The 16,858-nt window shown below is 45.0% G+C and overlaps 1 protein-coding gene across 1 annotated transcript; it reads right to left on the reverse strand.

The window, feature by feature from the left end:
* Positions 1-212: 212 nt before the first annotated feature.
* On the reverse strand, positions 213-15,101 carry LOC139546674 (solute carrier family 49 member 4-like). Its single transcript, XM_071355324.1, has 3 exons — positions 14,947-15,101; positions 12,399-12,581; positions 213-4,738 (listed from the first exon to the last, which is right to left on the reverse strand). Exons 1-3 carry the CDS (start codon positions 15,050-15,052, stop codon positions 4,623-4,625), a joined length of 405 nt encoding a protein of 134 aa, XP_071211425.1. The 5' UTR covers positions 15,053-15,101; the 3' UTR covers positions 213-4,622.
* Between the last annotated feature and the right edge of the window lie 1,757 nt (positions 15,102-16,858).

Here is a 16,858-nt window from a genome sequence, read left to right on the forward strand (position 1 = left end):
GACTTTACACTAGTGAGGTCATGTATGTTGATCTTCATTTGTTTCATTAACTGGAAATGGGGAAATGAGTGCTGACATTTCCTGGAAGAAAAGAAGGTGAAATGTCCTGCAGTTTTTTGTACTTTTACACTTGGTCTACAGTTGCATTCATTGTGAAATAGAACATGAAGGGGAGGAGAAGAGTGGATGATGGAGGAGAAGAGAAGTGGGTATACTGTATTTCAAAATGTATTTTTAATAAGCTGCTTAAAATTTCACATACATTTGTTTTTACAGGACAATAACATCTATACCCCCAAAACACATGATAAGCAGTGTAATAGGAACGAGTTTCACTATTGTACACATACTGACTACCTCATCACAGAGTGGGTGGAGAGGACAGAATGCACAGATCACAGGGAATTAAGGCAACATATCACAAGGTTTTGAAGGTAAAGAGCATAAAGACAAAACAAAGTGTTCTATCACTGGGTCGTTCCACGAAGAGTGCCTTTGATATTTTAAGTAGAAATTGTGCATCAATATTGAATTTCAAAAGCCTGTTATATTAAATGAAGTGCCCTTTAACATAGACCACATGTAGAATTTAATCAATCTGAATGAATAAATAAATAAAGTCTTGATTAAGTGCCACAATTCAGCATTTTGACATGTCCCTCTGTCTTCCCTCTGACTTCTAGGAAGATTTTTAACCCACTTAATCCCCACAGGTTCTCACCATCATTGTAAAGCCCTAGTTATTTTGTTGCTTTGACAAAGTAATTTCTGAAGATGATTATTTATTTTGTGTGATTAGGGATTCATTTACATCTGTCCCTCATTCTAAAGGTCAACCCTGTAACGTGAACTGAACTCTCATTGTAATATGGTGAAACTCTTTCTTTTAAATATTTTTTTCAAAAGAAACATTAAACATCTAATAGCCAAATCATAGCGTAAAAGCAGGTGAGATGGTTCTACTCTGAGCGGATCAAGCATAACATGTCAACCTTGTTACCCATACATAGACAGGCTAGAAATATATTTGTAATTTTACCTATTGAGATGGGAAAATGTGTTTTTATGAACTGAACATGTGCTCTGACAGAACGTTAAAATTAGGTGAAATTATTATTTTTTCTTTGTTAACCAAGTTACAGTTCTCAAAAGGCACCGAATTGGTGGAACGACCCTACGAGGTAAAGAGAAAAACTCTTACTGTACAAGGGGAGTTAAAAAATTAACAAGGAGAAAGGAAAGGACAAACGCCATTCAGAACATATAGTTGAAGTCGGAAGTTTACATACACTTAGGTTGGAGTCATTAAAACTTGTTTTTCAACCACTCCACAAATGTCTTGTTAACAAACTATAGTTTCAGCAAGTCGGTTAGGACATCTAATTTGTGCGTGACAAGTCATTTTTCCAACAATTGTTTACAGACAGATTATTTAACTTATAATTTACTGTATCACAATTCCAGTGGGTCAGAAGTTTACATACATTAAGTTCACTGTGCATTTAAACAACTTGGAAAATTCCAGAAAATTATGTCATGGCTTTAGAAGCTTCTGGTAGGCTAATTGACATAATTTGAGTCAATTGGAGGTGTACCTGTGGATGTATTTCAAGGCCTACCTTCAAACTCAGTGCCTCTTTACGTGACATCATGGGAAAATCAAAAGAAATCAGCCAAGTCTGGTTCATCCTTGGGAGCAATTTCCAAACGCCTGAAGGTACCATGTTCATCTGTACAAACAATAGTACACAAGTATAAACACCATGGGACCACGCAGCCGTCATACCTCTCAGGAAGGAAATGCGTTCCGTCTCCTAGAGATGAATGTACTTTGGTGCGAAAAGTGCAAATCAATCCCAGAACAACAGCAAAGGACCTTATGAAGATGCTGGAGGAAACAGGTACAAAAGTATCTATATCCACAGTAAAACGAGTCCTATATCGACATAACCTGAAAGGCCGCTCAGCAAGGAAGAAGCCAGTGCTCCAAAACCACCATAAAAAAGCCAGACTATGGTTTCAACTGCACATGGGGATAAAGATCGTACTTTTTGGAGAAATGTCCTCTGGTCTGACGAAACAAAAATAGAACTGTTTGGCCACAATGACCATCATTATGTTTGGAGGAAAAAGGGGGAAGCTTGCAAGACGAAGAAAACCATCCCAACCGTGAAGCACGGGTTGGCAGCATCATGTTGTGGGGGTGCTTTGCTGCAGGAGGGACTGGTGTACTTCACAAAATGGATGGCATCATGAAGTAGGAAAATTAGGTGGATATATTGAAGCAACATCTCAAGACATCAGTCAGGAAGTTAAAGCTTGGTCGCAAATGGGTCTTCCAAATGGACATTGACCCGAGGCATACTTCCAAAGTTGTGGCAAAATGGCTTAAGGACAACAAAGTCAAGGTATTGGAGTGGCCATCACAAAGTCCTGACCTCAATCCCATTGATAATTTGTGGCAGAACTGAAAAAGTGTGCGTGCGCAAGGAGGCCTACAAACCTGACTCAGTTACACCAGCTCTGTCAGGAGGAATGTGCCAAAATTCACCCAACTTATTGGGGGAAGCTTGTGGAAGGCTACCTGAAACATTTGACCCAAGTTAAACAATTTAAAGGCAATGCTACCAAATACTAATTGAGTGTATGTAAACTTCTGACCCACTGGGAATGTGATGAAAGAAATAAAAGCTGAAATAAATCATTCTCTCTACTATTATTCTGACATTTCACATTCTTAAAATAAAGTGGTGATCCTAACTGACCTTAGACAGGGGATTTTTACTAGGATTAAATGTCAGGAATTGTGAAAAACTGAGTTTAAATGTATTTGGCTAAGGTGTATGTAAATTTCCGACATCAACTGTACATACTATATACAGTATCACCCAGGAAAAACATATTTTCTGTGGTTTGTCTGTGGCACAGCCGAGTAATGGGAGTTGGTGAGTGATTTTGGGGAGTACCCCCACTTGTGCATGGGCAGGGGGCATGTTGAAAAAATAAGTTCCCTGTTTAAGTCCCTTGTAGATTAGTGCCTTTCAGGACCAGTCACTCCACAATCTGGGCAAAGGTGTTTTTTTCCCGTTCCCTTCTTTTTCATGTTGAACATCAGTTCAATATCTGTGTTATTTCTCTGTGGGAAAGTAAGCATCCCCTCCAAGTCCATCCCTGACCATCCAGGCAAGGAGGTGCTTACCGAACCACTACCTGCCTCTTGTTGTCAGTGTCCTCAGCACAGTGACTACTGCTGGTGAATGTTGTGCGGTAGATGTAGAGCAGCTTCTTGGGGACTTAATAAGTGACTTATTAAGTGACTTAATAGTTTGTGGTTTCCACAGAATCAGCCACAGTCTCAGCTGTGCAGCAGCAGTATTCACATATTTCATTACAGAGTCTTTGTATTTGTCTCTGTATCTACTGTGTTAGTGTTCTGATCCCTCAATAAATACATATCTGAAATAATAATGGACATTTCTACTGAGAAATATTTCACGTTAAAACCATTTTTAAAAACATGCCTTTCTCACTGAAACAAGTTTAGTTCAAAATTCAAAAATCTCCTATGTAGTATAACAAACTGTAAACAGCTACAACAAAAAACATTTGACAATTTTGAAATGTTCGTCTGCATATTAACCAACTCCAAACCAAAATGTCTGACTCCTGCTGTCAGCTGGAAGGTCAGAATGACACGGGGAAACTGCTACTTCCAACATCCATATTCTGAACTGCTCATTAAAACGGATTGTGTGGTAACACCAGGAGACCAGCAGAGCCTCGACACACACAGAGATGAGAGTTTAAAGCAGTGACTTTGCATGCAGAGAGAGGCGGTCTCTGGGGCTCATCCAATCATATCCCAAGACACTGGCGTGCACCAGGGTGGTGTCCAATCATAGCCGACGACACTGGCAGGAACCTGCACGTCCTCCAATCAATTCAATCCCATAGGGAGAAAAAATGTCTTGCATAAGTCTTGAGAGAGGGGGATATAGTAAAAAAAGGCCACCATATGTCACTATTAAAAGACATGTAATATCACAGGTAATTCTACAAAACAGCTTAGTTTGACAGTTTTACCCCCCTGCAATTCATAACCAGCAGTTATGAGTGACAATAAAATGCTATATGGTCCCTTGTTAGCACAGACTGGCACGGTGGGGCTTGCTGATTGGCTGCTAGAGCTACTCAGCCAATCAGGCCTCTCTTCTCTCATTAAGATCAGAGGACAGCCAGGCCACAGGGAAACCACCTGCCACAGAGTGCATCTTTAGACAACAACAGTCCCTCATCATGCCATGACCAAGTCCCACTGTAGTTTACATTATAAAAAAAGACAAGACAATGCTGCATCAGAGGACCAACAGACCGACACTGATAAAGAGTTAACATTAATGACTAATTGTCTGAGGCCCTTGGCTGGCGCTTCTCATTGGCTACAAGGAAATCACAATGAATCACCGTCATATTACACGTTTACAACTACAGTTATACTTAAAACGTAAAAGAGCACAAGGTTGCACTTCTGAAATCTATTTTTTCTTCCTCTTCTTCTCTGTGCAGTGTGTTTCAAATGTTCCTGTCTTTGTTCTCCTCTTGTTCCAGTCTTTGTGTGTGTGTCAGACTGAAACAAAGACGTCTAGGTAGAGGCGGTCGTAGGATTCCCTGAAGAAGAGGATGAGGACGAGGCTGAAGGCACAGGAGCCCGTCAAACACCAGTTTAGCCACGACAACTCTGAGGAGAGATGGAAAAGGTTCATTAGATCACTGAAGGTTACTCATTACATCTGTTCCTCTATGCTCACTGCAGGCAAGACATCACCGGTACACTACTGTACATCACAATGACCTTTATAACAGACGACAAGAACAACCAATCATATAGTTAAAGTATTGACTTCATGACTGTGTATAAACCCAACCAACGACATGCAATAGTAGTAGTATAACGTGTTCTAATAGTTTAATGTGTGGAAGTTATTCATGTCCGTTAACTCAAAACAAGCCCTAATCATGCAATGTGTAGACTAGAGGGTGACATCGTTCAGAAATTGGCTGAACTTTGTGTCATGCATCTAAATAATGTCAGTAATGGCCTGTTTTCCCTTTCAGAATTGAACTAAACTTGAACCCCAATGTTTTTCCTTTTCCCTCCTGTTTTGCTGTTTAAGCGCCAGTGGCCCTAGCTAGCCTGTAATGAAGAGGTAATGGAAAGACACGTGTAGAGTGGGACTAATTGGTGTGAGCCATGGTTCTACCTCAACACACACACACACACACACACACACACACACACACACACACACACACACACACACACACACACACACACACACACACACACACACACACACACACACACACACTTGACAGACACATTACTTCCTGTTACTGCCCCAGAAAGAAATCGATAGGTCTCCTTTCAGCTGCACAGCACTAGGCATGCCCTCTCAACATGATGCAGAGGTGTGGGTGGGGGGAGAGAGAGAACGAGAAAGAGAGGGAGAGAGAGAGATGGAATACAGAGAAAGAGAGTCACCAGAGAGAGCGAGGGAGACCAGAGAGTGAAAGAGAGAAACAGAGAGACAGAAAGAGAGAGAGAGAGAGCAGAGAGAGAAACAGAGAGACAGAAAGAGAGAGAGAGCAGAGAGAGAAACAGAGAGAGAGAAAGAGAGAGCAGAGAGAGAGAGAGTAGAGAGAGAGAGAGCAGAGAGAGAGAGACAGAAAGAGAGAGAGAGAGCAGAGAGAGAAACAGAGAGACAGAAAGAGAGAGCAGAGAGAGAGAGAGAGAAACAGAGACAGAAAGAGAGAGAGCAGAGAGAGAAACAGAGAGACAGAGAGACAGAAAGAGAGAAACAGAGAGACTAAACGAGAGAGAGAAACTGAGCGGGGTGCCCAGCACCCCTACCACTAAGACAGGAACCACACGGCCTGATAAGGTAGAAGATGACAGCCCTCCAGCAGCTGGCAGGGCCCTGATAAAGAACCAGCAGGACTAAATATAGAGAAATGAGGTCAAAACACACCAAACTGAGTGGAGCATGCATCTTAATTCCCCCTGCAGGGCATTTCAATTTCAGTTGCCCAGTCCTATAATGCAGTTGATCAATTGCCCCTGAAGTGAGCGGCTCAATCGATGGGTGAGAAGTGAGACTCAAGCTAGGTCAGCCGTTTGGCCTGTTTGGGTAAATTATATGATTTGGCCCTCTGGCACATCTCAGAGTGAGTCAGCCAGAATAGATCCACCTCTCCACCAGGGTAAGGTGAAGGAGACAAGGGTGCATTGCACACAGGAGAAAAAGAATAGGCCTTTTTGGCTTACTCTTTCACTTATTGTTGCTGCCTATACCTACACAGAAAACATTCATAGTGTCCAGAGGGGAAGGGGACATAAGGGAGAGAGTAAGAAAGAGAGAGGCTCCTCCTCAGGACAATGTGAAGGAAAATAATATTTTTTCTTGCTTATCCTTTCATTTGTGTCTCCACTAGGGTACAAAAAGAGCCTCTTCCTGAAGCCAGAAAGAGTGAACATCTGTGGATCCAGAGCACAGTGGACAGAGAGAGAACATCTGTGGGTTCAGAGCACAGTGGACAGAGAGAGAACATCTGTGGGTTCAGAGCACAGTGGACAGAGAGACAGAGAGAGAGACAGAGAGAGAGAGAGAGCGAGAGCGAGAGAGAACATCTGTGGGTCCAGAACACAGTGGACAGAGAGAGAGAACATCTGTGGATCCAGAGCACATTAGACAGAGAGAGAACATCTGTGGATCCAGAGCACAGTGGACAGAGAGAGAACATCTGTGGGTGCAGAACACAGTGGACAGAGAGAGAACATCTGTGGGTCCAGAACACAGTGGACAGAGAGATAACATCTGTGGGTTCAGAGCACAGTGGACAGAGAGAGAACATCTGTGGGTCCAGAACACAGTAGACAGAGAGAGAACATCTGTGGGTCCAGAGCACAGTAGACAGAGAGAGAACATCTGTGGGTCCAGAGCACAGTGGACAGAGAGAGAACATCTGTGGGTCCAGAACACAGTGGAGAGAGAGGACATCTGTGGGTCCAGAACACAGTGGACAGAGAGAGAGAACATCTGTGGCTTCAGAGCACAGTGGACAGAGAGAGAGACAGAGAGAGAACATCTGTGGGTCCAGAACACAGTGGACAGAGAGAGAACATATGTGGGTTCAGAACACAGTGGACAGAGAGAGAGACAGAGAGAGAACATCTGTGGGTTCAGAGCACAGTGGACAGAGAGAGAACATCTGTGGGTCCAGAGCACAGTGAAAGACAAAAGAAGTGAAAAGGTGAAGGATGTTCCATTGTGCAGTAGCACAGTCATTAATCAAGTTAGCTCAGTAACCTGTTGCCTGTTGGTGTGGCAGTGGTGTGGAGGCCTGTTAACGGAGTTGTGTTTCTCTGACTGTGTTGTCACCACAGCCCGCCTGCCCCTGATTCATCCATTTAGATAGGAGATTAAGGGAGGAGAGATATGTGAACGGGTGTGGAGTCTGAATGAATGCTAATGTGTCTTTGTATGCTTACCAACAAGTATTTGGTGGTAAAGAAAGGGCTAAGTGGCTTGTGCAGTCATGGTCCCTCTGACATCGTCAGTGAGGAGTGGTGGGGCTGTAGTGTGTAGAAAGTTGCTTGAACAGCAATACACAGGGGAATAGGAGTGGACTGAATCTATTTCCCTTTCTGTACATGAATAATGAAAGAGCCTCTGGGGAGACATACGTTGATGCAGGCTATCATAGCTCCAGTAGCTCAGTGATAATACCCAACTGACAGTTAGAAAGGACAATTGAAATGATGTTTTCACTTCTCCCTCTGGCTATATTGACGCCTCACCCTGCGCCATCAGCCAAAGCCGCTTATCATACCAGAATTATTCCTAATTGTGGCCGATAATGCTGCGTTTTAAAATGGATGTAGCTTTTCAGAGCTGGTTAAATGTCTTCTCACTTTACAGAGCTGTTATTTGGGGGAACGGAGCTAGCTGACTGGCTGACATTAGCCAGAAATAAATGAAATGAAATCATAAAACGTTCAATGAAACAAAATGAGAATAATTATTTTCTATTACTGTCAGAATGTTCAGACTGGGTGGGTAGACATTAAGACGGTTTAATATGACTGTGTGTTCCTAATAGGGTGTGTTTGATTATACTGTCAGCTGTTCCCATGATGATCATTCAAAAACATCCCAGAAATAAAAGTGCAACTGCAAAACAAAAGGCTTGTTATGGATCAACGTGGCGCTACAGTCTCCGACGCCGCCATAAGATTCACAAAAGGTTAGGAATTACAGATAAGCCAACTAACATGTTATTCATCTCATAGTGTTGTACTTCAGACAAATACTGCAAAGTTTGACAAAAACTAAGTTTAAAATTAAAATAAAAGCGGCAATTATTTTCTGTCCGATTCCCTTGTAGAAGTCTTGGCAACAAACCCAGCGATATAGCTGCCTATCCAACACAACCCCTAACTCCTCCACATAGACGAGGAATCTTTGACGCTACACTTCACAATAAGGCTCCCTACTTTGTATTCCACCCACCACTCCATAGCTAAATCACAAACACAGAGACGATGAAATCTAAAGTACCAACAACTATAGCTGTATGCATTCATATGGCCAATGTTGTCTCCATTTATGTGTTCAGACAGATTCAGTCCTATATAGAGAATAGGGTGCCATTTGGGAGGCACCCTGAAATACCCTGCTGGAATAGAAGGAAGTTGGGACCCGCTGAAATACCCTGCTGGAATAGAAGGAAGTTGGGACCCGCTGAAATACCCTGCTGGAATAGAAGGAAGTTGGGACCCGCTGAAATACCCTGCTGGAATAGAAGGAAGTTGGGACCCGCTGAAATACCCTGCTGGAATAGAAGGAAGTTGGGACCCGCTGAAATACCCTGCTGGAATAGAAGGAAGTTGGGACCCGCTGAAATACCCTGCTGGAATAGAAGGAAGTTGGGACCCGCTGAAATACCCTGCTGGAATAGAAGGAAGTTGGGACCCGCTGAAATACCCTGCTGGAATAGAAGGAAGTTGGGACCCGCTGAAATACCCTGCTGGAATAGAAGGAAGTTGGGACCCGCTGAAATACCCTGCTGGAATAGAAGGAAGTTGGGACCCGCTGAAATACCCTGCTGGAATAGAAGGAAGTTGGGACCCGCTGAAATACCCTGCTGGAATAGAAGGAAGTTGGGACCCGCTGAAATACCCTGCTGGAATAGAAGGAAGTTGGGACCCGCTGAAATACCCTGCTGGAATAGAAGGAAGTTGGGACCCGCTGAAATACCCTGCTGGAATAGAAGGAAGTTGGGACCCGCTGAAATACCCTGCTGGAATAGAAGGAAGTTGGGACCCGCTGAAATACCCTGCTGGAATAGAAGGAAGTTGGGACCCGCTGAAATACCCTGCTGGAATAGAAGGAAGTTGGGACCCGCTGAAATACCCTGCTGGAATAGAAGGAAGTTGGGACCCGCTGAAATACCCTGCTGGAATAGAAGGAAGTTGGGACCCGCTGAAATACTCTGCTGGAATAGAAGGAAGTTGGGACCCGCTGAAATACCCTGCTGGAATAGAAGGAAGTTGGGACCCGCTGAAATACCCTGCTGGAATAGAAGGAAGTTGGGACCTGCTGAAATACTCTGCTGGAATAGAAGGAAGTTGGGACCCGCTGAAATACTCTGCTGGAATAGAAGGAAGTTGGGACCCGCTGAAATACCCTGCTGGAATAGAAGGAAGTTGGGACCCGCTGAAATACTCTGCTGGAATAGAAGGAAGTTGGGACCCGCTGAGCCCAGACCCTTGCAACCCTTCAATATTGAAGGAGGGTTGAACCTCGGCAAGACGGAGCTGCTCTTCCTCCCGGGGAAGGACTGCCCGTTCCATGATCTCGCCATCACGGTTGACAACTCCATTGTGTCCTCCTCCCAGAGTGCTAAGAACCTTGGCGTGATCCTGGACAACACCCTGTCGTTCTCAACTAACATCAAGGCGGTGACCCGTTCCTGTAGGTTCATGCTCTACAACATTCGCAGAGTACGACCCTGCCTCACGCAGGAAGCGGCGCAGGTCCTAATCCAGGCACTTGTCATCTCCCGTCTGGATTACTGCAACTCGCTGTTGGCTGGGCTCCCTGCCTGTGCCATTAAACCCCTACAACTCATCCAGAACGCCGCAGCCCGTCTGGTGTTCAACTTTCCCAAGTTCTCTCACGTCACCCCGCTCCTCCGCTCTCTCCACTGGCTTCCAGTTGAAGCTCGCATCCGCTACAAGACCATGGTGCTTGCCTACGGAGCTGTGAGGGGAACGGCACCTCCGTACCTTCAGGCTCTGATCAGGCCCTACACCCAAACAAGGGCACTGCGTTCATCCACCTCTGGCCTGCTCGCCTCCCTACCTCTGAGGAAGTACAGTTCCCGCTCAGCCCAGTCAAAACTGTTCGCTGCTCTGGCACCCCAATGGTGGAACAAACTCCCTCACGACGCCAGGTCAGCGGAGTCAATCACCACCTTCCGGAGACAACTGAAACCCCACCTCTTTAAGGAATACCTAGGATAGGATAAAGTAATCCTTCTAACCCCCCCCCCCCTTAAAAGAGTTAGATGCACTATTGTAAAGTGGTTGTTCCACTGGATATCATAAGGTGAATGCACCAATTTGTAAGTCGCTCTGGATAAGAGCGTCTGCTAAATGACTTAAATGTAATGTAAATGTAATATTAAAACAATATGTATAAAAACATTTTTTTAAAGAAGTTAAATCATTGATACTTCAGAATTTGTTCTTTTGGCAGTGAGCAGCGAATGGAAATTTTAAATCAACTGTAACCAAAAAATAAATGAACATCTTTGAGCCTGAGATTGCCAATTTAAAATGAAGGATGGAGCGGGGTTGATTTTGAAAAGGCAAAGATTTATATGGAATTCTTCTGCTTTTAATTCCACACCACCGCATATGCCACATCGATTACTGTATAAGGCTGAAATGAATGAAGGATGAATTAGAGGTAAAAAAAAGAAAATATTGTAGCCCTATCATACAGTGGAGGCTGCTGAGGGGAGGATGGCTCATAATAATAGCTGGAACAGAGCAAATGGAATGGCATCAAACCATGTGTTCGATGCATTTGATACCATTCCACTCATTCTGCTCAAACCATTACCACAAGCCCATCCTCCCCAATTAAGATGCGACCAACCTCCTGTGCCATCATACTGTCCTATTCCTTACAAATCTCTGTTATGTGGTGGTTGAATGTTCCTCCGTTCATCCACATTGGTTGATAAACAAAACAGATACAACAGGAACTGGATTAAGTCGTAGTTGTCCCCCATAATGAAATCGGGGAGGGGACTGTGGATACGTCTCCGTCCGTTAGTACGCTTGTACGTTTGTCACACGATATCTCAGACAGCACTGGCCCGATTTTGACAAAACTTGGGTGAATGATGCGTCTTGCCATAGAGAGCCAATATTTACAAAATTGCATAATTCGTGGGGGACAACCAGCCAGACTGTACACCCCCTGTACTCTGGGGGACCAGCCAGACTGTACACCCCCTGTACTCTGGGGGACCAGCCAGACTGTACACCCCCTGTACTCTGGGGGACCCAGTGAATCTCACGAATAGTAATGCAGTTCGCACAAATATGTGTACGTATATATTCTATCTATTTACTCAAAAGGGTTTGAGGGGGGAATACTGTCAAGTTCTAGAAGCATTATTCATCATTCCACCTGAGTGGCTTTGTGATTAGCCTTTACTGGAAGGTTAGACAATCAGACAAAGAAGAGCTCTGCAAACAGAATGTAGCTCAGCTAACAGAGGAGAGAAACAGAGGTTTCTTCCCAAGTGACACCCTAGCCCCTTCATAGTGCACTACTTTTGACCATGGCCTGGTCAAAAGCAGTACACTATGGAAGACAATTGGGTGCCATTTGGGATGCACACACAGAGAGGAGGCCTGATGCTTCGGATACACTGACTTTATATTTCTACAGGCTCCAGACCTGCTCCTGGAGCCTGTAGAAATGGAGAAATAGAGGTAGAGATAGTCTGTTCTCTGTAATGTGCTCTACTTACAAATGATACATGAACCTACGCTAGACCAAGACAATGAATACCAGGCTGGGAGAGATAAAACATTTTTTTAAATTATTATAATCAAAATAAATATTATATCTTAAAAAGTCTGGGAATCTAATTCTTATATCTATTTGTTAAGATTGAAAATGATCCTGAGTGGATATGTAGGCACATCTGACCTCTTGACCTGGATGTAAATCTGACCCACTGATCTAGAGCGCTCTCCTATCCACTTCTTTCTCTTCCATCTTGTGTTGTAGCTGTACTCTACCCGTCAGTCTTACCTGTGCTGTAGAAGGTGAGGAAGAAGAGGAGGCAGCCGGTGACCAGGTTACCGAGGAAGGTGACCACACCACAGGTGATGCCCTCTGGCACGGGGTACACGGTTTCGATGAAGAGTTCAAAGAAGATGGGCACACTACTGTTGATGAAGATGCCCACCAGGATACAGGAGGTGTACAGGGTGGCTGCGGGGAAGAGGGGAGGGGGGTTAATCAATCAATCAATCATCACATTTTATAAAGCAGAGGACAGGGATTCATGGGTTAACCAATCAAATGTGACTTATAAAGCCCTTTTTACATCAAACAGGTGTCAAAATATTTTACATATGGCACTTTAACTAGTACGAGATGACACTAGTCTAGTGTGACCATAAGAACAGTGTCACCATGAGAAGGCCTCCAAGTTCTCATTGTTACACATCAAAGCTTACTCATAATGTCATTCCAGCTAAGACAATGGTGGTTTAACAGTGGGTGGTGGATGGGGGGAAAAACACAGGCAAAACCACCTGCTGTGCAGCTTGTGTTTTCATGAGATTGACTACAGTTAGTTATTCTCAGGGCACAGGCAAATTGCGTTGGTAAGTGCCATATGCTGCTGGCCGATTCCCCCAGTGTGTGTGTGTGTGTGTGTGTGTGTGTGTGTGTGTGTGTGTGTGTGTGTGTGTGTGTGTGTGTGTGTGTGTGTGTGTGTGTGTGTGTGTGTGTGTGTGTGTGTGTGTATATATTTGTCCCCAATTTGCTTGTACGCATTTGTGTGTGTGTATGTGTGCGCACAGTGTCTGTGCGTGTGTCCGTGCTTGTGTGCCTGTGTGTCTTGGCCACCACTGATCGAGGTCTCAGCTGCTCTGAGGCCGAGCTCGGGGGCCCTGGGCTGGGGGAGGAGATTAAGCCATCACCGTGGAGCAGAGCATTGCTACATCCCAAATGGCACCCTATTCCCTATAAAGCGCACTACTTTTGACCAGAGTACTATGGTAGTGCACTATATAAGGAATAGGGTACCATTTGGAACAGAACATGGCTCAGTCTCCTCCGTCTCCTTTATCACTGCAGATTGGGCCAAATCAACTCCTCATTAGCCAGCACCGCTCTAAATCACAATGCTGCCTCAGAGGACCCAGCCTGCCTGCCTGCCTGCCGCTGTCACAGAGGAACTGAGGCGATGCCACTGCACTGACGACACAGTCATCAAATCCGGAAAGAATATCCCCTCTTCCCTCTCATCATCCCTTTGTTCAACCACCCCCGTCCTGCTCTAAGACAGGCTGGTATCAAACACAGACAACCTCTAGTGTCCCACGGCTGCTCTGTTCCTCCCACTCTGTCTCAGTCTCTCCCAGGTTGTAGCTAGTTGATCCCCAGGGGATGGTGCCGCTTCATCGCAACATTTTTGACTTTTCAGTAGAGGAAGTATGGTAGTAGAACCATGAAGAATGTGTCCAAGGGAAGACCCCACGCTGTCAGCGAATCCCTTCAAAGAAATTGTTGATCCCCTTAATTTTCTTCCAATTACGATCTTTTCTCATCGCTGCAACTCCCCAATGAGCTCGGGAGAGGTGAAGGTGGAGTCATGCGTCCTCTGAAACATGACCTGCCTAATGACGCTCTTTAACACCCGCCAGCTTAACCCAGAACCCAGCTGCACCAATGTGTTGGAGGAAACACCGTTCAACTGGCTACCGGGGTCAGCCTGCAGACACCCGGCCTAGGAGTCGCTAGAGCACGATGAGCCAAGTAAAGCCCCCTCGGCCCAACCCTCCCGTAACCAGGGCGATGCTGGGCCAAATGTACCACGGCCGGTTGTGGCACAGCCCAGGAATGAACCCGGGTCTGGAGTAACGTCTCTAACGTCTCTGCCTTAGACCACTGCGCCACTCGGGAGGCCAGTGAATCACTATTACATGAATGATAATAGATGTCGTTGAAGAACAAAACCAGTGAAGCTGTGTAAAAAACAGACACATTATTATTCATTTAGTAAGTGCGCAAGCTGAGGATTTCAAAAAAGGGATAACAAAGAGAGGTGTGTAATGTGGAAGAGGCTCCTACCAGAGCTATGTATAATACCACCATGCACAGCACACCAGATGGATGGGCAATCCTGGGGTCTGTTAGCTTGGCACTGTCAGCCAGTAGCGAGAGGATTGAAAAAAATACTGATGACAAGCATGAAAATTATGATGGATGAGAATGCTTAGAGCTGGTGAATGTGAAGTTCATATGTTTGTTTGTTTCAAGGGAAACTGCTAATGTGCTACTGCATCGCAGTCCATATCTGCCCTGAGATTGGAGGGTTGGGAGTTCCATCCCCGGCCGAGTCATACCAAAGACTGTACAAATGGGACATATGCTTGGCCCTGCGATAGACAAGAATCCTGTCCAGGCGGTGTACTTGTACATCAATCTGCCTCATGCTACAGAAACAGGAGATGTACTTGCTTTACTCGGTCCATGCGTCCCTTCCTACATCTAAAGGACAAGTCTGCTATTGAAGTATCCATTGTGGCTCTAGGATTCTCTGGAAACCATGCTCTACTAGGCCTACCTGCAGTGGAGGGTAGGTGTGTGAGCCTGGTCAGGCAGGTTAATGTGAACCAGGTGGAGGCCAGGGAAGCACCAGCCATCATCAGGACCAGGATGAGCTTCAGCATGCCCCGGATAGAATCTGCAAACCTGGGGAGAGACAGAGATGGAGGTAGTAAACCTGGAGAGAGACAGAGATGGAGGTAGTAAACCTGGAGAGAGACAGAGATGGAGGTAGTAAACCTGGAGAGAGACAGAGATGGAGGTAGTAAACCTGGAGAGAGAGAGAGATGGAGGTAGTAAACCTGGAGAGAGAGAGAGATGGAGGTAGTAAACCTGGAGAGAGACAGAGATGGAGGTAGTAAACCTGGAGAGACAGAGATGGAGGTAGTAAACCTGGAGAGAGACAGAGATGGAGGTAGTAAACCTGGAGAGAGACAGAGATGGAGGTAGTAAACCTGGAGAGAGACAGAGACGGAGGTAGTAAACCTGGAGAGAGACAGAGACGGAGGTAGTAAACCTGGAGAGAGACAGAGACGGAGGTAGTAAACCTGGAGAGAGACAGAGATGGAGGTAGTAAACCTGGAGAGAGACAGAGATGGAGGTAGTAAACCTGGAGAGAGACAGAGATGGAGGTAGTAAACCTGGAGAGAGACAGATGGAGGTAGTAAACCTGGAGAGAGACAGAGATGGAGGTAGTAAACCTGGAGAGAGACAGAGATGGAGGTAGTAAACCTGGAGAGAGACAGATGAAGGTAGTAAACCTAGAGAGAGACAGATGAAGGTAGTAAACCTAGAGAGAGACAGATGAAGGTAGTAAACCTAGAGAGAGACAGATGAAGGTAGTAAACCTAGAGAGAGACAGATGGAGGTAGTAAACCTAGAGAGAGACAGGTGGAGGTAGTAAACCTAGAGAGACAGGTGGAGGTAGTAAACCTAGAGAGACAGGTGGAGGTAGTAAACCTAGAGAGAGACAGATGGAGGTAGTAAACCTGGAGAGAGACAGATGGAGGTAGTAAACCTGGAGAGAGACAGAGATGGAGGTAGTAAACCTGGAGAGAGACAGAGATGGAGGTAGTAAACCTGGAGAGAGACAGAGATGGAGGTAGTAAACCTGGAGAGAGACAGATGAAGGTAGTAAACCTGGAGAGAGACAGAGATGGAGGTAGTAAACCTGGAGAGAGACAGAGATGGAGGTAGTAAACCTGGAGAGAGACAGAGATGGAGGTAGTAAACCTGGAGAGAGACAGATGGAGGTAGTAAACCTGGAGAGAGACAGAGATGGAGGTAGTAAACCTGGAGAGAGACAGAGATGGAGGTAGTAAACCTGGAGAGAGACAGAGATGGAGGTAGTAAACCTGGAGAGAGACAGAGATGGAGGTAGTAAACCTGGAGAGAGACAGAGATGGAGGTAGTAAACCTGGAGAGAGACAGAGATGGAGGTAGTAAACCTGGAGAGAGACAGATGGAGGTAGTAAACCTGGAGAGAGACAGATGGAGGTAGTAAACCTGGAGAGAGACAGATGGAGGTAGTAAACCTGGAGAGAGACAGATGGAGGTAGTAAACCTGGAGAGAGACAGATGGAGGTAGTAAACCTAGAGAGAGACAGATGGAGGTAGTAAACCTGGAGCACACACATAGAAACAGGATTGTTTTTAAACAACAACAAATCAACAACTGAAACGCGTACAACATTGCCTACTTTTGGTATGTTTCAAAAATGGCCTAAAGGAAAACTTAATATTTTGGTATTTTCTTCCATTAGTGCACTGTTGATACGGTCCCAAAATGTTTTGCATGTCAGGAGTCAAGTTTTCAAGATAATTTTCTTTCAAGAAGCAATGTGTCACCCGCCACATCATCATGATGATGATGCAAATCATGGCATGCTTCAAACCACAACAAAGAGTGTAAACAAGTCTCAGGGTGACTT

The sequence above is a fragment of the Salvelinus alpinus genome, chromosome 20 (assembly GCF_045679555.1).
Source record: "Salvelinus alpinus chromosome 20, SLU_Salpinus.1, whole genome shotgun sequence".
Taxonomy (NCBI): Eukaryota; Metazoa; Chordata; class Actinopteri; order Salmoniformes; family Salmonidae; genus Salvelinus; species Salvelinus alpinus.

Excerpts from the sequence above, each read along its gene's own strand:
- LOC139546674 (XM_071355324.1), bottom strand. The coding sequence starts at position 15,052 with ATGCTGAAGCTCATCCTGGTCCTGATGATGGCTGGTGCTTCCCTGGCC. Across the intron at positions 12,582-14,946 it reads ACACCTACCCTCCACTGCAG|CCACCCTGTACACCTCCTGT; the intron begins GTAGGCCTAGTA and ends TCTTCCCCGCAG. Across the intron at positions 4,739-12,398 it reads CCTCACCTTCTACAGCACAG|AGTTGTCGTGGCTAAACTGG; the intron begins GTAAGACTGACG and ends ATCTCTCCTCAG.